The sequence below is a fragment of the Ambystoma mexicanum genome, chromosome 5p, assembly GCF_040938575.1.
Source record: "Ambystoma mexicanum isolate Mex_15411 chromosome 5p, UKY_AmexF1_1, whole genome shotgun sequence".
In the NCBI taxonomy this organism is placed as follows: Eukaryota; Metazoa; Chordata; class Amphibia; order Caudata; family Ambystomatidae; genus Ambystoma; species Ambystoma mexicanum.
The window spans coordinates 205,586,615-205,610,425 of NC_090930.1; the positions used below are offsets into that span (position 1 = coordinate 205,586,615).

The following is a 23,811-nucleotide window of genomic DNA, read 5'->3' on the forward strand; positions in this document are numbered from 1 at the left end:
CCTCTCTTCTTTCTGGCCTGCTGCTCCCTCTCCGCTTTCTGGCTTGCCGCTCCACCTCTGCTTTCTGGCCTGCTGCTCCTTCTCTGCTTTCTGGCCTGCTGCTCCTTCTCTGCTTTCTGGCCTGCCGCTCCCTCTCTGCTTTCTGGCCTGCTGCTCCTTCTCTGCTTTCTGGCCTGCCGCTCCCTCTCTGCTTTCTGGCCTGCTGCTCCTTCTCTGCTTTCTGGCCTGCCGCTCCCTCTCTGCTTTCTGGCCTGCTGCTCCTTCTCTGCTTTCTGGCTTGCCGCTCCACCTCTGGCCCACCGCTCCCCTCTTTGCTCTCTTGCCAACTGCTCCCCAAGCTGCTTCACTTCTCCCCCCTCTGTTTTCGGTATACCGTCATTTCATCGACTGGCTTTTCATCGCAGGGTTTTTTGCAGCGATTTTTTTTTTTAAAAAAAAAACATCGATTTTTTTTTTTGGGGTTAAAAATTAAATAAATTTGGTGTGTGTCTAGGGGAATATTAAAATAATTAAACCGATGTTTTTTTTTTAAACAAAATCCGCGGCAAAAAATCCCGCGATGAAAAGTCTGTCGATGAAATCACATAGAACCCTGCTTTCTAGCCCATCACACCCCATCTAGGCCATCGCTCCCTCTCTCTCTTCTTTTTACATGGGAAGGTGACTATTTCTTTAAAAATGCAATTTTGGGGTGAGGTCTTCAACAAATGGGTCATCTAAAAATAGCGCAGAGGATGTGCTGTTTTTGGATGCCCATTTTTGGAATTGCAAAGCAAAAGGCAGGATGGCTGGAAGGTTTGGAATTAATCCCAACCACTCTGGGCAGCCCTCCAGACCATCGTTCTACAGCCTGCCAATTCATTACAGAAGGGGAAAGACCATATGCTAATCAGGCTTGGTCCCACCCCATAATTGGCAGTCCAGCCCAAACTGCTCAGTTACATCCCTTCTGCACGAGACCACAAGCGTCCCCAGACATGTTTCGACCTTGTTGGGCCTCATCAGTGAGGAGTAGCTTGGGTCTCTAGGCCAAGCAGGCTCGGGACCCATTTTTGGAAATTAGCAGGACATCTTATTCTCACGAGAGACAAGGGAACTGAGAGGTGGACACGAAATTGCAATATTTTCAACATCAGACATATTTATGAGAAAGGCGTTGGATAAAGGCCTTTCTGGCTCTATCCTCAATAGAGCTTCCCTGCCTGGGAAGCAATATTTTTAATTTGCGAAAAGCTCGGGCATTTCGCAACTGAAAAAAGAAAATAAATGGCCACCACGGAAGCAAAAACGAAGTCCATTCTCCCTTTCCATGATGGCCATTGAAAAAAGTAAATAAAAAGTAAACAAATAAAATGGCCACCATGGAACGGGAGAAGGAAGGCATTTTCTGCAGAGATTAAGAAGGGGCTGAGCATTTCCCTGATGAAGACCACATGGGTGTGAAATGCATTGGCAACACAGCCACCTCTCCTATGTCAAAGAAGAAGATGAATAAAGAATGTTTAATACAAAAAAGGTAGTAGGCACCCCTCTCTAGAAAGAACATGGCATGATAACCTGTTCTGTATTTTTTTTGCCACTTTTGAGAGTCTGCAACCATCGTTTTTAGCTCACTGTACTTTTCACAAAGGAGGTATATCCATTTGCATATCAGTCTTTGTCCCACTCACAAGTGCAGTCCAGCACCGAAATGCTAAGCAAACCTCCTTTGAACAAGAGTACCAACAGCAACCCCATACACCTGTTTCAGCCGTGTTGGGCCTCATCAGTGAGGTGGAACTGTGCCTCTCTGAGCACAGTGAGCAGGAGGTCCACGTCTGAGTTCCCCCAGGTATCTTAGGGAGACCAACCCCACGTCCCTTGCAAAAATACAAACGGGTAGCAGGCACCCCTCTCTAGAAAGAACATGGCATGATAACCTGTTCTGTGGTTTTTTCCCATTTTGGGAGTCCACAGCCATCGCTTTTAGCTCACTGTACTTTTCACAAAGGAGGAAGAGAGGGGCAAGAGGGGCGCCTGCTACCTTTTTGAAAAGAATATTTAATGCATCAGATATTATTTGTCTCTATGTGTGTGTGATATATGTATACTCATTCGTAGTATGAAGCACAGGAAGCGTCTCCAGATCTGGTGTAGGTAAAGGAAATCATTTTTCTAGTTATTAGCATAATTGACCTAAAAACATTTCACCTAAAACGTTTGATCGAATTTCTTTGTCAAATGTTATGGGGGTGGGTAAGGGTATAGATTATGTTGAGGGGAAGTGGGGGAGAGGGAGAGATGGTTGTGGGGGATCTCCCCCACATTTTAGACCGAGAAAAGGTCAAATAAATGGCTTCAAGTGTCAAGTGGGGAGACTCTTCAACATACCAATTGAATGCAGAGTCACCAGAAATTAGCATATCAAGGGACCCTCTGAAAAAAGTGGGGGTCTCCGTCCACTTGCGTGTACCCTACACTTGAGCCCTGAAGCGAACCCAGCTCATGTGGAGGGCCCAGTTGAGTTGAATTCAGTTTTGAAGGTCAAGTGGTGCTGCTCTATTTCCAAGCGTCGATTTGCCTTAACATGGGGTGGAATGAGGCGATATAGAGGGACACAGTGGTAATGGACTAATCAATGTTCCTTCATTTAATTGATCAGCTGGGGCCTGATGACGTTCACATTCACACTTTTGTTAGATGCCATGGAAGAGGAAACTCAAGGGTGTGTGTGCAGCTGGTTTCTTAGTTGTACTGCCTTACTTCTTCACCGTTGATAAAGGCATCAGAAATGGTTCAGTCTGGTTTTCAGTGAAAATATACACACATTACATCAAAAATAGCATAACATTGAAACATCAAAAATCAGAATTAAGTTCAAACAAATTAGATGTGGACATCTAAACAACAAACATAAGATACTTTCTCCTTCCACTGCCCCCAGTAAAAGACTGATCAATAGTACTTTACAACTAAAAATAAAACTATTTCCCTAAAAAACCTGCCTTTTGAGTTTTCCTTTTTCTACACTATTAATGGCACATTATGTGCATTCTGTCTTGAGTTTATTCCACATTTCACCAGTTTGTTTGTAGCCATGCTTCATTCCCCTGTGACATGTGACAGCCAGCAGCATGCTGTGCTTCAGAGTGGCCTCCCCAGTCCTCTTTATCAGTGCTTTCAGTGTAATCAGTCCAATATAAACAGAAAGCAGGTGGGTCACGCCTTTGCTCCCCTGCACTGTGTTATGGATAAAACAAATCTCTGACGCGCGTTTCCTGGAGATGTCTTTTTATTAAACAAAGCACTTGTCAAATACTCAGGCATAATGACCAGGACAGGTGGTTTCCGTGCTGGCGTTGATTGCGCGGGGTGAACTAAAGAGCACAGGTGGATGAAGCTTAGCGACTGTCAGTACGAACATAAGCGATGATTGCAAAAATCACTTCCGCAGGTCATGAATAAAGATTGAAAGAACATTTTAATTTAAGAATAATATAAAACAAAGGAATTGATGCTTAACATACACATGAAAAAACGAGCTCAATTTTCTGACTTGCCCTGTAGAATGGAGGTCAAGCAGTGGGGTAGGAGGTGTTATTTTTTATTTTTACTTTTAAATTTGTATTTATTTATTTTTATAGGTGTTTTTTTAATGGGCAGTAGCAAAGCAAAACACGTGCTTCTTGGTCCATCGAAAACTAAAATCCATTCGAGATTTCAGAATGACAAAACATATGTAGATAATGACTATTGAAAGTCAGAAAAGGAACATTTTTCTTAAACATATGGATTCAGGATATCCTGTAAATAAGGCTGGATTTTTCTAGTGTATTAATCACGTGCCTCTTACATGGCTCTTAAGTGCATGACACAAGTTTAGCAAGCCTGCCTCATCCCTTTTATCTTTTTATGCTGGATATTTTAGGGACTGTAACATTGGGTGAGAATATCAGCTACCATATAATTCGTAATGTTTGCTTAGCTTTCTCATTGGACAATCTGTGGACTATGAGACTGGGTACAGTCTGTACAATGGTTCCTATAGCCCGCAGATTGTTCAGATTACTAGATTCCAATACCACTGGCAGTGAGGCGCATATCCACAGCCAACTTCTTTCAACCGCCCAAGCAAATGTATCTACTAAATCAACTTGGGGGTTAACAGGGATCTGGCTGCAGGAACAATTATTTTGTATCTACTTAATACTTTCAAGAGAAACGCTATTAGTAGCTTTGAAGATACCACCCTCTCGAGTGGGAATTATGAGCACGCAGTCCTCCTTATATGTCTTCGTTGCATTGGCCCATTAACTCCTCATTCAAGGCCTATAACATCTGGCACGACCTACAGCCCATGTCTATAAAGCTTAATTACTACAACACTCCATAGTGGGTGCAACTCAGCTTCGATCTCTATGTAACATCTTGATGTCATTGTTATGTTCTAAGGCTAGAAGCCCAGACTTAGTTTAGTTTGTTTATTTGTATAGCGCAGCCAAACCCTAGGGTAACTGGCGCATTACACTTATAGAGCAACATGGGTTACAGAAGGTTGCACATACGAAATACAGCAAAGGACAATACAATAAATAGCATGAAGGACCAGGTTACAGGGTGGTCTGCGACAAAGGTTACAAACTGGACCGGGTTACAGATTGGTCCGCCACTGAGGGCAGGTAGCAGGTTATTGCTGAGTTGTAAGACACTCTTTCACCTTGGCTCTGAACGACCAGAACGATATGTCGTCTCTGAATGACCAGAACGATATGTCGGCTCTGATTATCCCTCAGTGTGCTATGTCTCACACCAAGAAGTAAATCCCAATTTCCTAGCGCAGACACTTTTAATGTATTCCCTGCTGGTTTGTTTTCTGCAGGATTTTCACAATGGAAAACAATTGTGTTGCCAAATACTCATATGGATATAGAGGCACAACCTCTGCCATCGCTGTTCCAGAACTCTACAAACTGCCACACTAAAACATAACATAGGATGGCTGCCACATAAAATAAAAGCAAAAAATACATATTGTTACCGGATAAAAATCTAAAAGCGTCAAACTTTTAATAGTTCTGCCTTTCACTGTGCCTTCTCCCACCCACAAAAAGGACACCTCGGTCACATGATTGGGTCAAGAATGTTGGATGTGACCAGCTGTTGTGGAATAAGGCCATTCGTTAAAACGAAGATCGCCCTGCCCTTTAAAGCAGCCAAATGTGAGTTTTGGAATTAAAAAATAAAATCCCACCGATCTTTATTTTGTTACTATTACTGAATAATTGAAAGAAAGCGAATTAAGGAAACGGTCTAGCCACTGTGGGAGAATGTTCCCTGCCTCCATTCAGGTGAATACACATATGCTCATTTCCGAAGGCCACACGTGCGACCCAAACTGTCCAACCTCTTGGGCAGAGGCGTTGCTGGAGGGGGGGGGGCAGAGGGGGCTATAGCTCCAGGTCTTTTGGTTGTAGCCCCGGATAGAAGCTCATGGCCTGCAACGAAAAAGGCTGGCTAGCCCGGAGTCCTGACAGTACTGACATTAGTGTAGCCCCAGATCGTGTACAGAAGCGTAGACAGGGTAGGGCCTGAGCGGGCAAGGACCACCCAAAATCTGTAAATGCACACTCAGCAGCACTGTGTGGGAATTTACAGATGTCCATGTCATAGCGGTGGGCCCAACTACATTAGCGTCAGTCCCCACTTGTCATAAAATGCTGGCTCCGCCTCTGTTCAGACCTTGCATCACCCCTGCTATTGGGTGTTACTGTTTGAATGAAGCAGTGCTTCGGGTTCTTGTACTGAGCTCTCGGGTACAGCCTGCGAGAAGTGGAATTCCTGGAGGACAGAAAGTGGGGAGAAGGTGGCGAAAACACCAATGAGCTTACTTTGAAGAACGAGGTGGGGTGCATCTTTGCAAGCCAAGCCAAGCCACAAGTAACAGTGACAGATCAGCTGTGCCCATGTACGGACACTTATATTAACACTTTCATCCTAGTCTCCAAATAGACTAACCTGAGTGGACATATATGTCTTCAGTAAACTGTGGCAGCGCACAGAATATAGTCTCCTGCTTTGCCATCATGAAGGGCTCAGGCAGTTGGTGGCAGGCCAGGCTGACCCCCACCAGCCTTGCGGGGACACCAACCTCTAGATTCCCCTTTGTAGCAGGCACCCCTGATTCTGGATACCACGCGGAAGCACAGGTACTTGTCTGCTCTAGAAGACTTCATCCATACACCAGCGTTCAGGAAAGGCATGTATGGCTGGGGCAGACGCCATGTTCGGCAGTCTTTTCTGGATGGACGATATTCTAATGGCACCAACTAATAAAATAGAATCTAGTCTTAGGAGTGATCGACACTTATGCAAAATACCTTCCATCTGTTTAGCTTGAATGTCCATTTTCCTTGTGGATATTCATATAATCTGACTGGAGTTTTTCTATTCAACTGGTCCACCCTCCATAGGTTAAATTCACCTCTGTGAGCCTGGAGATTGAAAGATGCACCAGAACCTGTACCGCTCTGTGGGATTGCAATGCTTTTTCAGAAGAGTACCGTGGAGCCCAAAAACTACAACACAATCAAACTACATTTGTATAACTTCTAAATGCTTTTTACTTGTCTTTTATCTATACCTGTTGACAGTGTTAGTCATTCTTTGGGGTGGGTTCCCATGGGAAATGATGTCATTATGACCCAATCATCACATGATTTTACGTTGGGAAGAAGAGTCCTGTCATTCATCGTCTTCTGAACGATGGATGTCTGCCCTGCTGCCTGTGGCGTGCCCTGGGGAGAACTACAATCCCCAGAAGGGTGCGCACCGGGGCACGCAGGCACGCCGCCACACGCGGTGAAAAGGGAGCCCAGTCGTTTCACTGATGCTTAGGTTTGGAGCCATGCCCACACAGAGACTCGGCTTTAGAGAGCCAGAGCCCAGGGTACTTTGAGTCGCCAGGGGTGCAGCGGGGAGCGTTAGGAAAATGCCCTGGAATTGATGTGGTCCGCCAGGGCTGTTGAGGTGACATTGGCGGGCTGCCTGAACCAAAACCGGAAGCAATTCTTCTCATTTTCTTCTGCATCTGGACTCACACGCGCATCCAGAAGCCTAACATAAGTAAACGCACACGTGCTGTGTGTTGTCAGAAGCACGTGTGAAGGGACACGCGTGGAGGCAAGAGTGCGTTAATTACAGTGTTCTCTGTTATTTCCTCCTTATTTTCAGGTTACAGCAGTGGCTACAAAAGTACGAGCACAAATCATGAGAACTGTACAATGTTGGAATGAGTTTGAGCCTCAGTCATGTTATTTGTCAGGGTGAGTCTAAATCCTGTTATGTTATTATGGGAGTGGAACCTTGCAGTCAGGAGTATATGTCAGTATCGAAGTCAAAAAGAGTAAGTCATTGTATATGTAGGTGAATGTGAGGGACTAGGGTGTGCTAGGTGGTGTTTACCCGTTACTCTGCCTGACTTACCCATTGCCTTTTTCCTAAGCCTCTTTCCAGTTTCCCTTTTTCACCATGGCTATCCACAACCTCCACCTAACCCGTTTGCCCCCTTTGGTTGCCTCAAGGTGGCTTGTATGTTGAACTAGGCATCTGGTGCCAACTAAGGTGGGAGTGTCGTGTACATGGACTTCTATGGTTACGTTGAGTGTGTGGATTTGTACTTCCAACAATGCAGACGGGTAAATTGCATACGAGAAGTGAGGCCCTGATACCTATTATTTTATTTATTTATGGAGAAAAAGATTAATGCCAAAGGTCAATCCAAGTAAAAAAGAAATGATAAAAATGAAATATTTACAGGTTGTTGCACCAATTGCTCTATTCACACCCAACACCTTTGGGTCCTACTTTACTTGCCCTATATTTCCTCTTTTTCTTATTCCAGTCTTATGTGTTTCAGTTTAATGGGGATCTACTAAAGTAAACTAATATTCTCAATTCAAGGTAATTCAGTTCTATATGTAACAGTTCCTCTTTAAGACCAAGCCGCCAGCCATGCAATCCTCTTACATATTCGTAACAATATCTTTAATGTTTATATTATGGTCAAACTGTTGAAAACCGGTCAAATATTTTAAGACAAGAGAGGTAAAGAATATAGTGCTTCCTACAAAATCATTTCAATCCCAACTTGTCACTGCTGGGTCACGCTGTTGTCAGAATGTGATTCCTTGTGGGGGGCCAAGAGCGATACATTACAGAAAAACAGTGAACTGTATAAGGTATTGGACTACAAGTACAGCAGCCGATTCGACGTTCAGGCAACAGCAGGTGTGTTCTCGCCATCCATTTCTCCATTTTCAGAAGTAGCAAAGATAACGTGTTCCTCGTGGTGGTCAGAATATTCATTGGCCTGGGCTGGTTGGGCTGCAAGAAGGCTCTCCGTGGCCGGAGCTGCTTGTGCAGGGACAGCTGCCTCCTTCTCTTGAGTCATTGATCTGGAGGTTAGACATAGCAAAAAAGATATTGTTTATATCGATATGTGTTCAAAATTACCTTTTCAGGGTATTCACCAACGTCACTTAATCACAGCACTTTGTTGTCTTTGCATTACATAGTGACAAAATATAAAAAACACAATGTTGTCGGTGGTACTGTACAAGCCAAATCTGCTCTTTTCATGATACTTCATTGTGGTTTCTAGGTCTTAAAAAAGACAACAAAATGATCTCCAATATAAATCTTGTCACTAAATATCTTCATCATAATTTTGACATTTTAACCATTTTGTAATAATTCTATCGGAAATGCTCATTTCATCTTTAAAGTACCTTTCCTCTCCTGATATTGAACTAGTGACCTTTCCCTATTGTCCCAATACAAATATAGATGAATTGATATTAAAACAAGATTGAGTCAAGAAACAATTTTGGGGGCCAAAGAGGCCTGTTGGTCTCCAAATTCTGCCCACTGATTGAGGAAACACAATCATTGAAAACTTCAAGTCAGGACCCAAGTCATCTCCTGCATTGTAGAGCCAGAGACACTCCCATCTCTACAAATATGTGGGAAATGGTCCCGGAGATAATCTCCCTAGTCTTTCTTAAAATAGGTATTCCTCAACAGAAGCTTTAGTAAGCCTTCAGATTAGCTTACTTTCCTGGAACTCCAGGGGTATACCTCCTTTTTGCAAGACTCTACAAGAAGCCTGTTATTTCAGAAGTTTGACCTATTTCCTTTTTTCAGGAAACTTGTTTAACTTGTCCTCTGGCTGTGGATGGTTTTCCGATGCACCAGCAGTTGACACTTGGTTCGGGAGGGGGTAGACCAACTGGTGAACTGCCAATTGCCTGTAGAAATGATGTCTTTTGCTCCTCAAAATTGCTCTCAAATGAAAAAACAGGGTATTTTGGTGGCTAGAGTGGAGAAAAATGGGCCCAAGTCTGGTTCGAGCTGGATAGCAGTTAATGTATACTGGAACCTCCAGGTCTTTTCCTTAATCAAGTTTCTGCAAAATGTATCCGACTGTTCAGTAGAATACTCATCTCTTTTTCCCTTAGATGAAATAATATTAGCGGGAGATCTGAATTTACAGTGCATTACAAAAAAAGATCTGAGCTCTGGAAAAACTAAATAATTAAAAAAATGGAAACGTTTGGATATATTTTATGAGGGATTGGGACTTATGGATGCTGAATGGTAATGTTTGGGGGGACATTCCGAGCGCTCCTACTTGGCCTAGGGGTGCCTCTTTTTCCACGATTAACTACTTATTTGTTTCCTGAAGCATTTTTTGATAGCTGTCTTAAATTCAACATTGGTGAGGGTAATCAAGATGATCATGCCATGTTGGAAGCTCTCCTGGGTGTTGACTCGGACCATACGATAACCCTCTATACCCAGGAATTAACTCTTAATCCTGCTGGCAATCAATTGAGGAAGTTTGACAGAGGGGGCCGAACACTTACAAATAAACTGAATGAATCAGTCAAACAACTATCCGATCAACAACTTTCGGAATGTTGTGAGCCAGACAGCTTCCTCCCTTTCCTATAGACTTGAATCCCCCAAATAACTCTACTCAGAAACATCAACCGGCTCATAAACACTCATTTGATGCACTAATTCTAGAAGAAAAGAGGCAAAAACGACAACTAAAGGCCCAATTAAAAAAGTGGTAAATGATAAAAAAGATTACAAAGACGTACTCAGAAGCCTAAATAATAACTACAGAAACTGGATTTGCTCACATAGGCACATGATACTCCAGCAAGATGGGGAAAAAACTTTAAGTGCACTGTGTTTGAGAAATTCCAGAAATGTCTGGACAATGGTTGGATCTATGAACAATTCCCCCAGCCCTAATCAGGAGGCCATTTTACAGGAACAGATATGGATTGACCATTTTTCTGAGGTCTACGGACCCTCGGAAATGGTGGTCCCCAAAATAGAATTGATCTCTAAGTGCTCTTTAGCCTTTTCCTGTGAGAATATTGAAAATTTGATTTAAAAAAATCCTCCTCCTCTAGAGCGGTGGGACCTAATGGTCTTAGTAGCACAATCTTAAAAATGAACCCGGCCGTTTGGGCGAGAGTGTTAAAAACTCTCTTTGACAATATAATCCTGACAAAGAAAATACCAGAGTCCTGGAGATTGTCCATTGTAATCCCGATCCATAAAATGGGGGATTGACTAGCAGCATCAAATTATCACCCCATCTTGCTTTTAGATGCAGACAGCAAAGGTTTTGCAGGTCTGATACTAAGCGAGTTGGAGACCTGGGCAAAATCAAAAGGCATTATACCAAAACAGCAAACAGGTTTCAGGAGGGGCCTATCAACATCTTTAAACAGGCTATTCTTAAACTGCATTAGTGCGGTATCCCTCGAGAAGGGCGGTTCCCCGCCTTTTTGGAGAATGGATTGACCTATCTCAGGCGCTCAACACTATGAACAGAAATCATTTATGGAAAAAAATGAATGCCTGGGGTGTCCCGCTTAATTTGTTGTCTATCCTGATGGAAGTCCATCACAATTCAACAATGCGAGTCAGGATCTCCAGATCAGAATTGCTCAGGTCCGATTAAGATTGAAAGAGGAGTGTGCCAAGGGTGCTTGATTGCACCTTTTCTCTTTATTCTTTTTATGTCTGACATTTGTCACTGGTTGCAAGTGATAGGCCTAATTACCCCAAGAATTGGAAACACCAAAATAAACTGGTTGGCGTACACCGACGATGTTGTGGTACTAGACCACTCTCAAGTCGGGTTGGAACGTCTACTTTCCACATTGGGGGACTACGCTAAAAAAAAGATTTAAAAATTAACCCAAAGAAGTCCAAGGTCTTAATTTGTAAACACCCAAAGAAGGCCATTAAGTCTTATACCTGGGAACTGGAGAAACGGCCAATCGAAATAGTTACTGAGGTGGCCTATTTGGATGCCGTAATTAAAGCTTCCCCTACAAAAAATCATCTTCTTTCAACCATTGACTTAAAGTCTATTAACTTGGGGTCACCAATGAAAAGAATCTGTTCTAAATTCTGTAAATTCTCCATCCAGCCGTTGGTGAGGTTTTACATAGGAATAGTGGACCCCATTATTTTATTTGGGTTAGATTGGAATCCATTATCCTTATAAATTGAGGCTAAGCTATGGAAGAGAACCCTGAATCTGCCCAATTGCGTCCGAATAGTATGCCTAAAATACGAATTGGGATTGACTTGCCTAACGGCCTGCATGGAGTGGAAATGGATCTCTATGTTTAGGTTAATCATAGTTCCACCATTGGGCTCCCTTTACGAAGAAGTGGCTTTATTAATGCGAAGAGCTGACAACATGTTCCTTAATAACTTTAGATCAGAGTGTTGTGAAATATTGGCTAACTCAGAATGTACAATTGATCTCCTTATCCAAAATCCCTGTAAAGTAAAGGAACGTATGAAATGTATGGATTGGATACAGACGATTGACAAAATGAGGTTGGCTAAGATATCATTATCACTCACACAAATGGATAAATGTAGGTCTTTACTACCCGCCTATTTAAATAAATCTTCAGATCCAGTTTCAAGATCAGAATTTCTGAGACTTAGATTAAATCTGCTTCCAACTTTAAATATCTTGTCTATTAGAGACAATGAGGGATACCCCACCAACATATGTGATAAATGTGATGAAAAGATAAGGCAGACACGCCAACATCTACTGTCGAAATGAGAGTGGCAAGATTTCAGAGATGTATTCATGAGGTATGATGGCTAAATTCGGACATATTTTGGGACAGATTAGCATCAGGAAACAGAACTTTCCTGACGGCTGCAGTCGTTATTCTTCTGAAGGATTTGAACTTGGGGGGAAGAGGTGAAATCCAATCTAGTAAGAAATGGTGGTAACTCTGCCGGATGGAATTACCATTAATGCCAGTGGCCTGTGCGTGCTCCCGCCGCCAAGTCATATTATGGCAGTAATTAGGCCAGACACCACAGCAGTAATGGTATTTCTGCCAAGGCGGAATTACTGACAGTAGATTACTTTCAAGGTGTAGGTCTTGCCTCCCCCACCATTGCACAGAGCTCTGCTAGACTGCACACCCCGTCTACCGGTGGTACATGCGATAATTTATTTTATATTGTTATAAAAGAAATTCTCTCTTGAGGATTGCTTCTCTATGTCTCCTGTGTTTTATGGATTGCTTTTAAAATTATTTCTTAATCATAATTTCTATTAAATATCATTCCGACGGTCTCCCTGTAATCTTTTCTGGTTTGAAACATATTTTCTTTTAATTGAATGAACATTGAAAAGAAATGTAAACCCATGATTTAGAGACAGGCATGCATGCATGCTTATAATGTGAAGGAAGAACATCATCAGATGCCCATCTAGCCTTCCAGTATCCAATCTATTGCCTCTAGATGTGGTCTCCAGCTTTACCCTAACTTGTCCCCCACCTCTTAGTTATGTTTTGCGCATCACAAGCTTTTTGAAATTGTTTCTTTCTTTATCCTCAATTTCACATTCAGAGGGCACGCTTTTGGCATGTGAGTGAGTACATGTAGTGGATGTTATACAAGACGTCGCCATGTGAATATTGCTTTGGTCATTGGTCTCATCTGGCAGTGAATTAGTCCACTGCCTCTTTCTCCTGGCAATCCCTGGCAGGGATATACCATTTCAGACCGGAACACAAACAAGTAAAGATTCTACATAAGTGGTGGACTTGTGTTTCTCTATTTATACCTCAATTTCACATATAATACATTTTAAAAACATAACACTTTGCATTTTGTCTGAAACCTGCCAGAATCCTAGCTGGCAAATCTGAGGGTGCCTATAGTCCCTGATCTCCTTTCACTCAAGCTGAAGGCTCCCAGCCCCCTTCAATGTGGCCCATCCTATTACGAATAGTGGCAAAGCACGCATGATGGGTCCTCTGGCCCAGGCCAGTAAAATCACTCACCCCTCAGATCTTTCAACAACCTTCAAACATAGGTTTGAACCCCATCATGGGCCACTCACACTTCCATATTTTCCTGGGCCAAAGATCAAGTCCCATCTAACTGGGTCATAATTACAACTATTAGAGTATTACAGCCAAGCCACGAGATAACACTTTTACTCCCTATTTTTTAAATGTTAACATTTTTTTTAATGATCTTTATTTATATAGTCGATGCATCAACATTCAATACTCAATATACCACATCTTTATTTATATAGTCAATGCATCAACATTCAATATTCAATATACCAGATCTTTATTTATATAGTCAATGCATCAACATTCAATATTCAATATACCAGATCTTTATTTATATAGTCAATGCATCAACATTCAATATTCAATATACCAGAACTTTATTTATATAGTCAATGCATGAACATCCAATATTCAATATACCATTACATCAGTTTGCTCATGTATTAGTTGCTGTAACATCAAGTCCATTCCTTTTCGGTTTCGAGAGCATCAGCAGTAGTGTCCTCCTTTGGTGCATTGAGTTTTAACTCATTAATACTAATGAACCATGAGTCCAACAATGACTCACCAGTTGTTAACAACATAAGCAAAATAATATAACCCCTATTCCTCCCACCATCCCTTACCCCTTTTTACATAACAAATTAGTGAATATGACGTATCCTGTCTGACGGTCACATATTCCTTTATATATATTGTATAGGGCGCTGCACCATGAGTTCAAATTACATTTACATTTCGGGGCATTTGTGGTTGTGAAAATATTGCTCTCTGTCCCTAACATATTCATGGAAAGGAAGCCAGGCCTATAAGAATTTTTGGTATGTCTCAGCTTTAAGAGCGCACACTTTCTCCATTGCCAGTACCCCCCAGATCTTGACCCACCAGCATGTAACCATAGGGCCTTCTGGTATTTTCCAACTTTTCCAACTTTGGGCTAGGGTCAAGCAAGCTGCCATTAGCAGATGAGTGATAAGTACTGGAGCTCCTCCTGTTGCCGCATATACCCCTTCCCCTAGTAGAATTACTACTGGCAAATCCAGTAGTTGTGCCCCTGTGATCTTTTTAATATGAGCTCCAATTTATTTCCAAAATATTTTGCCTTTGGGGCATGCCCACCAGATGTGTGCCATGGTTCCTATTTCCCTGCAGGGTCTCCAACAACGGTGTGAATGGTCTCTATTCATCGCATGCAGCCTTTGGGGTGTTAAGTACCATCTGTGGCAGATTTTATATGCCCACTTCTTTATGGCTGTGCATCTAGACCATTTCTGAGCCCTTCTCCAAATTTGCCCCCATTCCTCTTCTTTGATGTTCACCCCTAACTCCGTACCCCCTTTAGTCATGTATGATAGGTCGTCTGTATATTGTGTTCTATCTAGTAGCCTATATATCCTCGAGATCCCTTTTGTAGTTAACCCTTCGCGCATAGTTAGAATCCTAATGGTGTATGTGTACCTGCTTTCTTCACCTCCCCTGGGAGATCCAGTGTCTAATCTGGATGTATTTGTACTTTTCTCCCTCCCCTATGTGGAACCTGCGCTTGCATTCCTCGAAGAGGAGTGGGTTGCCATCCCGGTAGAAGTCTTCACGTTTGAGAGTGTCGCGTCCCTCCCATCTGTCCCAATAGGTTGCCTTTATTCCGGCGGTGAAATCTGCATTATGGCACATCGGACTGTGCTGTCCCAATCCTGGGGTGATTTTCCCCCACTTCAATTCTAGGTCCCATTTTCGTAACAAGTCTGTTGCTTTTAATAGTTGGAAACCCTCTGCTCTATTCCGGGTGCCTAAAGATTGTAACGCACCTAAAGGAATAGTGTTTTCTTCCTGTTCTCTCTTTCTCCAACCTTTATGCGAGTCTGGATTCGACCACCTTAACATGGTGCGATGTGGGCTGCTAAAATGTACCTCTTCACATCAGGGGCTCCCAATCCTCCAGTCCACACTGGTCGAAGGAGAACCGATCTCTGAATTTGGGGTTTCTTTTTATGCCAAATGAAACTAATGATCTCTTCTTGTAGGGTTTTTATCATCTTGGCCGGTATGTTTACGGGAAGAGAGCTAATGACATATAGTAGCCGGGGTATAATTATCATTTTAACAGTGGCTATCCTAGCAAACCACGAGAGTTCTTGTGCATCCCATCTATGTAGGTCCTCTCCGATCACTTTCCAGAGAGGGGGAATATTTGCTCTATGTAGTGGCTCATAGTTTCTTGTTAGTGTTATTCCAAGATACTCTAATTCTTGATCTTCCCAGGATAGTGGGTGCCCCATGCTTAGTTTTCGGATTTCATTCCTATCCTCTGTTATATTAGGGGCTTTGGATTTGTCAAAGTTGATCTGGAACCCAGAGACCTCCGCAAATTCTTGTAATCCACTCATCACTCTCAGCAGTGTCTGTTTTGTATCTCTCAAGAATAGCAGAATTTCGTACGCATAAAGGGCTAGTTTATGCGTTCCCCCTTTAGATTCTATCCCCAGGATTTCAGGGTCCTGTCGGATTGTAGCTGCAAATGGTTCCATCGCCATGGAAAAAATTAAAGGTGACAGTGGACAACCCACTCAGGTCCCCCTGCAGATTTCAGTCTGTTCTGTAAGCTTCCCATTTACCATGAATGTTGTGGATGTTAGTTGAAAATTGGATAGTACCATTTGTTTAAATGCCGGTCCACATCCAAATTTCCCCAGTACCCATTCTAGGAACCCCCAATCCAAACCCAATGCCCGTCTTGCACCTAGTGCCGCTATCGAGAATTTCTGTTCTGTCCTTGTGCCTAGGTCTATCAAGTCTATAGCCCTTCTGATGTTGTCTTGTGTATGCCTGCCCAGTATAAATCCAGCCTGATACTCGTGCATGATCCTTGGTAATACTAGCGCCAGTCTCCTTGCCAGAATCTTCGCGTATTTTTTAGCGTCACTATTTAAAAAGGAAATTGGGCGGTAATTTGCACATTCAGTTTTATCCTTCCCTGGCTTGGGGATTAGCACAGTGATGGACCTATAGTAGCCATTACCAAAACCGTCTGACCCTGATGTTTTCTTGGCGGGTAACGTAGTTATAGCTTCGTTGACCTCTTCCGCTGTTATAGGCCTCTCTAGGGTTTCCTTTTCTTCTCCAGCCAGCTGGGGCAGATTCGCAGTTCTAATATAGGATGTTTGGAGTATCAGATATAACTTCTCTCGTTGTAACAGATTTGTGTGAAACCTTTCCATGATTCCCATTTTATCATCCTCCCCTATTTGTAGGTTACTCCCTTCATCTTGTAGATGTGTGATGTGGTTACGGGTCTCATTCTGCCATAACCAGTAATTGGTTAGCCTTGCCTCCCTTGGTATAGTAGATTTGTTTGGTAATCAGCAGGGTTTGAGCTGAGCGTCCTGCTATGTGTGCCTCTATTTGGGCTCTCAGTTTTCTCAGGGCTCGTGATTTCTGGGATTGTTTGATCTTATGTTGTGTTTCAGCCTTTTGTATTTCTTTTTCCAGTTCAATTCGGGTTACCTCTCTACCCTTGGCATATGCGGCCACTTGTGCGATGAATTCCCCCCTATGACTGCCTTCCCAGCGTCCCATACTACCCGCCAGTCTACCTCCCCCCGTATCATTCTCGTTAAAGTAACTGGTTATTGTTTTTTCCATATGGGCTCTAAGTGCAATGTCTTTTAGGATGAATTAATTAAGCCTCCATTGTTTTTTGCCCACTCTACTATCAGGCTGTGCTTCGATTTGTATTATCACCGGGCATAGTCCGATAGGTATTTTATGCCTATGTTTATTGCTGTTACTTGGGGTATTAGACTAGCCAAAACTAAGATCATGTCTTTACGTGAATATCCCTTGTGCACTGCTCGGTAGTGTGTGCATTCCCTGTCATTGCTATTAAAAAAATCTCCAGGTTTCAATTAGGTTAAGGTCCTGGCAGAATCTCCCCAGGGCTTGTCGGTCCTGTGGAGGGGGGAAGCGTCTTGTCCAAGTTGACATCCATAACGCAGTTAAAATCCCCTCCGATCATTACCTGGCCAACACACCAACTGCCTATTTCCTGAAGCACTGTATTCAAGAAGGCGTCCTGTTTATCATTTGGGCCGTACAGCGCTACCAGAGTAAACATCTGTGTTCCCAGTGTGCCTTTGAGGACCAAATACCTCCCTTCTGGGTGTTTGTAACAGAAATGTTTCTTAAACAAGAGTGTGGCTCCCAGTAAGATTACCACCCCCCTAGTTTTGGTCCCACTTGATGCAAAGTATTGCTCAGTGTGCCATTATCTTTTCATCTGTGGGTAATAAATGGGTCTCTTGTAAAAATGCCACTGATGCTCATAGGTCCCTCAATTGTTTTAATAAGTAGCAATGCTTCATTGGTGAGTTTAGGCCCTGCTTGTTTAGAGTCTCATCAGCCATATTTATTAATGTGTGCGTCTCTAGTTTGTGTCCGCCCTGTATTATTTCTTTTCCCCAGTGATATGTGTTGAGTCATGTCTCTGCCCCAAGTTTCTTTTAAATAACTTAACTTAAACCCTCCCCTAATTTACCCAACTTGTGCTCCGCATGCACTTGTACTTGTTCAGTTACTCGGTCCATGTATCTGAACCAACAGGGCCTTTATACAACCCTGCACCCTCCCTGCACCCTCCAAGCCCCTCTTTCATTTATTTTATGGATTCTTCAGACAGTTTGAACATAACTCAGTTCATCCCCCCCTCAGCACAGTTGCTTATCTTACTTGTGTGTTCACCGTCCCACATTAGGCGTTCGTTCAGGTGTCCTCTCTGTGTTTCACACCCCTTCCCCTTCTTCTTGGGTAAGGGCACCCCTGACGCCACTCTTCCTTCTTTTTTGCACGACCTGTCCGTTGGCCCAGGTCTTTGCCAGGTAGCGAGTCTGTTGTATGCCTTGTCTCGATATTTGAATCGTATCCCGCAGCGGAAGGTCCCTATATCTGACTCCTTTCTCTCGTAGCCAACTGGTCACCACCCGAAGTCTCTTCTTTCTCAAAAATGTAGCCTGTGACATGTCCTGATAGAATGTGATGCGTGCGTCCTTGTATTTGATCGATTCTGTTCCTCTGACCGCTTTCATTATCCGCTCCTTCACATGAAAAAAATGCACCCTCGTGATTACATCCGGGGTGAGGTTGTTCTTTTGTTGATAGGCATTATATATCCGATGTGTCATGTCCAGAATTATCGACTCACCGTCTGTATTGCCCAAGACCTGTTGAAATAGTGCTTGGACATGCTCCTGTAGCTCAGATTTCAAGATTGCCATTGGTATGCCTCTGACTCTAATGTTATTTCTCTGCAATCTATTTTCACTATCCTCTTGTCTGGCCACTACCTAGTCCATTTATTGTTCCACTGCTTCTATGTGTTTAGCCAGCTCTCCTTGTTCGTTACCTTGTTCACATAGTGTCATTTATGTTTCTTCAACTCTATGCTCATTTGTGGATACTTGTCTGGTCAGTTCCGCAATATATTTGGTGAGGCCAATGGCGCATTCTTTGAATTCCTTCTGTATCTCTGCCAGCATGTCCTGAAAGCCCGATCTTCTCTTAGGCAGATCTTCAGTTTCTGCGGTCCAGTCTGAGTTTGCAGGTGAGTGGATTTGTGCTGGAGTCTGTATCTGTTTCTTGGCAGACTCCTGACTCTGCATCATGGCTTTTATGTCCCCTGAGAGAGGGCCCTTTGTTTTACCTGCATTCTTTGCCATTTTGCACCAGGAATTCTAGTTTCTTCTCTTGTCCTATTTTGGTAACTGTCTCTTTTGTCACCTTCCTTCCTCCTTGCCTGCAGTTCCACCGTTGCTCCGGACTTCCCAGTGCTTATTTCGTCCCCAGGTATCCCAGATGTTATTGGGACGGGTCTCGTCTGAATTCATGATTTGCCTATGTATTCCACCTTGCGTTATTGGTAGAGAGTGTTACTTCTAGCCCACAGGCTGTTTGGTGACCTCTCTATTTATTTGTCCTCTTGGGAAAGCTACACCTGCTCTGCTTCTTGAGGCTAATTCTGTATGGTTCAGTAAAAAGAAAAAGCGGGTCACTTCTTGTGCTTTAATGTGCTTCTCCTAATTATCTACCTTTCTGTTGTTCATGAATCCTGGTCTTCGCGGTCTACTTGTGTTGCCTACCTTGTCTGGACCCTAATGGCATCCTTATGTGTACTGCCTGCTCTGTTTGCTGTGTTGAGGTTAAAGGAGCTAACTTCTGCTTGTGATTGCCACGCATTCAGGTAAGCCCTTTGTTCGATCTGCTGGGTTTTTCAATGCTTCCATGGGCATTCACATGGTCTGTGTCGCACTGCCAACGTGTGCTCTTCTTTGTTTCTTAAGGCCCCCATGCTGCGCCATTAACACGTGTTCTCCCTCCTTAATGCGCGTTCTCCCTCCTTCTCACGGCCAACAGTATGCGTCTGCCCACCCCTTCTAACTCGTTGTATTTCACTTGCAGGCCCCCTTCTCAAGCTGTGCGCCTCTGCAGTTATGCCCAGCAGCTCCATGTGGTTCAACGGGCTCTGATCCTATGTGCTCCTCTCCCTCACTCACTGTTGTGCAGTGGCCGCGTTCGCCTGTCATCAGCGTTGGTGTGTCAAAGGCTTATCTCACTACTCTCTCTGCCGGCTTCTGCCAATCACAGCACCCCCTATTTCAGTGCACACGTTGTATCTGGTTTAATGAAATTACCGAGTCCGTTGCAGCAGCGTTCCCTCTGCCAGTAGCTCAGTCGTGTTTCGGGCGATCTCGGAAGTGACATAACGTCCGTCTGCCATCTTGGATCAGCGAAGTTTCAATTTTCTTTTCCCTGCGTTGCTCCATAAAGCTGATGTATTATGATATTATTTTTGCAGGGGAGTGTTCTCCTAGCCTTCCGACGTCCATTTCTTCGTTGCTTTTGTCTGTTAGGAATCAGCGAAAGGGAGAAAGGGCCTCGAAAAGGGCGCGGGTGTCAGAGCTCACCGAGAGAGCATATTCCTCGGTGCTCGGCTGGTCACTCCCCCCTATTTTTTTTAATGTTGGAGTAAAATTATTTTTTTGCATTTAAACAAGAAATTCACATTTAAACCTGGGTACTTTTTAGGTGCATACAATTATATTTGTACTCTAAAACATGTATTTTCTTATCCATTTGTCTTTCTATGTAGCAATTTACTAAAGAGTGCATTTTCACCCTAAAGATGCTCATCAGATCAGGCAGTAGTAGCTCCTTCCTTTGACACTTCTCTGTGGGTAGCACTGGCCCGATTATATAAGTGGTGCAGAGAGGGTCGAAGAAGGGGGCAGACTCGTATGTGTCTGTTGTTTTCTATTTTTGTGTTCACTTTTTTACTCCTTAATGTTTTGTTAGGAGTAGTTGGCTGTTTTTAAAGAGTAATAATGGCTGGTACGCCGGTAGCATGTAGGGCTGATCTTGCAGCTCAAAAAAGCCTGATAATCCTGGCATGAAGCGTTAAGTATAAGAAACGTGTTATTAGTTTAATTTAAAAGGCACTGGGCTCTTTACAAGTTTCCCAGTGCTGGATAAATGCTGGTAAACATGTCGGTAATACCGCCACCGGCACTTTTCCTGCACCAGATAACTACAAGTAAAAAAGGCTGGTAATTCCAGCAATCCCCTCCATGGAGTCCTTCAGAACTCCTCGGATTGGGGAAATGCGTACCTTACTGGCACTCGCAATCGGCCGGTAATTCGGGAAGACCGAGTGCCCGTAATGGCAAATCCGTTTGGTGGAACATTGGCAGATGGGGGCGAAATTGCCCTGCGGACTCATCAACCAACCGGATGATAACATTAAGTTGGGTTTTCAGAAAGACCAGGAAATATGAAATAATGTCTGTTGGAACTTATTAAATGTAATTATAATTTTATACATACCATTTGGACACATCCTGAAAACATGACAGGATTTCAGTATTTGACGATTTTGGAGTTCCAGAGGATCTTAACAATAACGAAACACATAGAATGGGGATTAAGTTCAAGGTCTGATGAGTGGGGTGTGGAGCCAAGAAATGAGTTAGTACATATCAGACTCACGAGGCCGTGTTGCCATGATCATGCGGGGCTTGACCAACACCTAAACTTAGTGGTACATGCCTACCAGCCCGTCCCATGTCATCACGGTCGGCTTCATCAAGTCCTGCGTTTGAAACGAATATCTCTTCGCATGTTAGGACTTGTAAGCTCATACTTTTCATGAAAAACGCAGAACTACAAGATTCAAATGCACAATTGGCAATAAAGGTAGGATGGGAAGCAGGTGGCCCACAAGGCATGAGGCCAGTCTGATGGTGTCACAGTCACACTACACCATGAGATGGCAGCAAACACATTCAGAGACAATCAACAGTTTATGTTATGAAAATCTTACTTCATCTCAGTGCCAGCCAGCTTCTCCTTCTTCTTCTTCCGAATGACCACCATCCAGACAATAACGACGATGATGATGGCTACCAGAATTGCTGCAATGATCGCGGCAGCGATGATCCCTCCGTCTCCTGGTGGTGGGGGGAAGTGACAGTGGTAATGAATGCGGAGGAAAGTATGGCAGGAAATCCAGACCCATTGAACCTGAGAGGTGTTTCTTGAATAGTCAGTCTCATCATCCAATGCAAAGGTGTTGTATCATTCCAGCAATAGTGCTCTTGGAATGGGGTGATCTATGGCAAACGCCATTGGTCATCCCAGGACAGAGTGAGCAGCTGTTCGTGCAGCAGCGTGTGTCCCATCTGCCAATAGACCCACTCTGTCCACTGTATTACTAAAACAAGCTACAACGCAAGTTAGCAAAGTATCTTTTGGTATGTAATGTCAACAGGCCCAGCTGCAGGTACATCGAAAGGGCAGCTTTGTTCGGTTCTATGTTCTTTCGCCGCCAGTAATTTCAACGCCTGGCATTTAAACGTGGAAAGAATTACGAAAATCTTCACCAAACCCCAACTCCCCCACCTATTTGTACCTATTCCCTACCTCCCCAACCCCTTATCTGCCCTTTCCAAACCCCCCCCCCCTAAAAATGTCGTTTACCATTTTCCTAATTGTTTCCACGTTTAAATGCCAGGCATTGAAATGACTGGTGATGAAAGGACATTGTACCCTTTGTCCTTGATTTGGAAGGGGGGAATAAATGTGTGTATTGTTTCTAAAAGGGGTTTTGTGCTGTTTTGGTCTGTGGCTACATGCTAGCACCACATCAGACGAAATACTGAAATACATTCTTGATATGTTCACAAACTGAAACAGGTGCAATGTCCTTGCGTTCATAAATGCTTTTCTGGGGCCTGTTTATCTACACTTTGTGTGCAAAAAAAATAGAAAATTATTTTAGCACTAGTTGTGTAGCTTGTTATTAGGGAATGGAGATTTTGCCCCCATTTGTATTATTATTATTTTTTTTAATGTATAGAGCACAAGAAAAGCATGGGCGATAACGGGGTTCGGTACAACAAGATGAGAAACAAAGCGAGACACAAGTTGATAAATACACAGGAAAAAAGACCTTATTTAACTAATGACAATAGTTCAAATAAAAATATCATTCAAAACAGTGAGTAAAGAGAACCCAAGATTACCCAAGATGAAAAACTGTTGCTAAATACATTTGCTCAATTTCTGCTCTGTTGCAAATGTTGGATCATCTGGCTCGAGACGGTAGAGTATATTCCCTTTACAGTCATTATTTTGGATATATACATTGGACTGAAGCCCAGTTCGGAGAGTGGAAATGACACCATAACTGGGGAGTTGGAACAATGTAGAATGTATGACATCACGCCTTTCACATATCCAAAGGCAATAATGCACTGTACTCCTGAAGTAGAGACAATTGTAAACTGTGTCCCTGTAAAAGAAATGAGCTCTCATCTTATCTTATCAATACTTGTAAAGCACAACGCTCGCCCGAAGGGCTACAACTGTAGAGGTGGGAGGCCCGCCAAGGGAGAAGAGATACTAGAAGAGGAAGGTTTTGAGGGCATGCCGAAAGGTAAGGTGGGCCCCAATGTCATGCAGACAGAAAGGAAGAGAGTTCCACGCCTTAGCCACAGGCAGAGAAGGCTCGGCCTCTGACCAGTGAAAGTCTGACCCTGGGAGGCTGAACGGTTTTCAAAGATTGGGAGCGAAGAGACTTGCCGGGCTTGTAGTGGCAGAACCTCGTTTGACAAAGGAATCGTGAAGCAAAGGAAATCAATACCTTTGCTGTGGGCAGCTGACGCCCGATTGGGCCTCCGGGGCACATTTCATTTTCTTGAAAACTTGAACAGCGAATAAGCTCAGGCATCGGAGACACATCCCATTCTTTTACAGCACTCAAGTTGTGAGCTCGCCCAGACGCGAGAGGCATGCCACATTTTCCTGTGTCTGCCTCACATAGGAACGTCACGTATGTCTCCCTGGATCATGA

At 43.4% G+C, this 23,811-nt stretch overlaps 1 protein-coding gene across 2 annotated transcripts in view; it reads right to left on the reverse strand.

Moving 5' to 3' along the window:
- Positions 1 to 3,576: 3,576 nt before the first annotated feature.
- VSIG1 (V-set and immunoglobulin domain containing 1) overlaps positions 3,577 to 23,811 on the reverse strand; it is a 239,904-nt gene continuing 219,669 nt past the window's right edge. For both annotated transcript variants that reach the window (XM_069612633.1, XM_069612632.1), the window contains 2 exons: positions 21,781 to 21,907; positions 3,577 to 8,432 (listed from right to left, as the gene is read on the reverse strand). In XM_069612633.1, the coding sequence (XP_069468734.1) occupies positions 8,252 to 8,432; positions 21,781 to 21,907 (308 nt within the window). In that variant the 3' untranslated portion in view covers positions 3,577 to 8,251. The remainder of the gene's footprint in view (positions 8,433 to 21,780; positions 21,908 to 23,811) is intronic.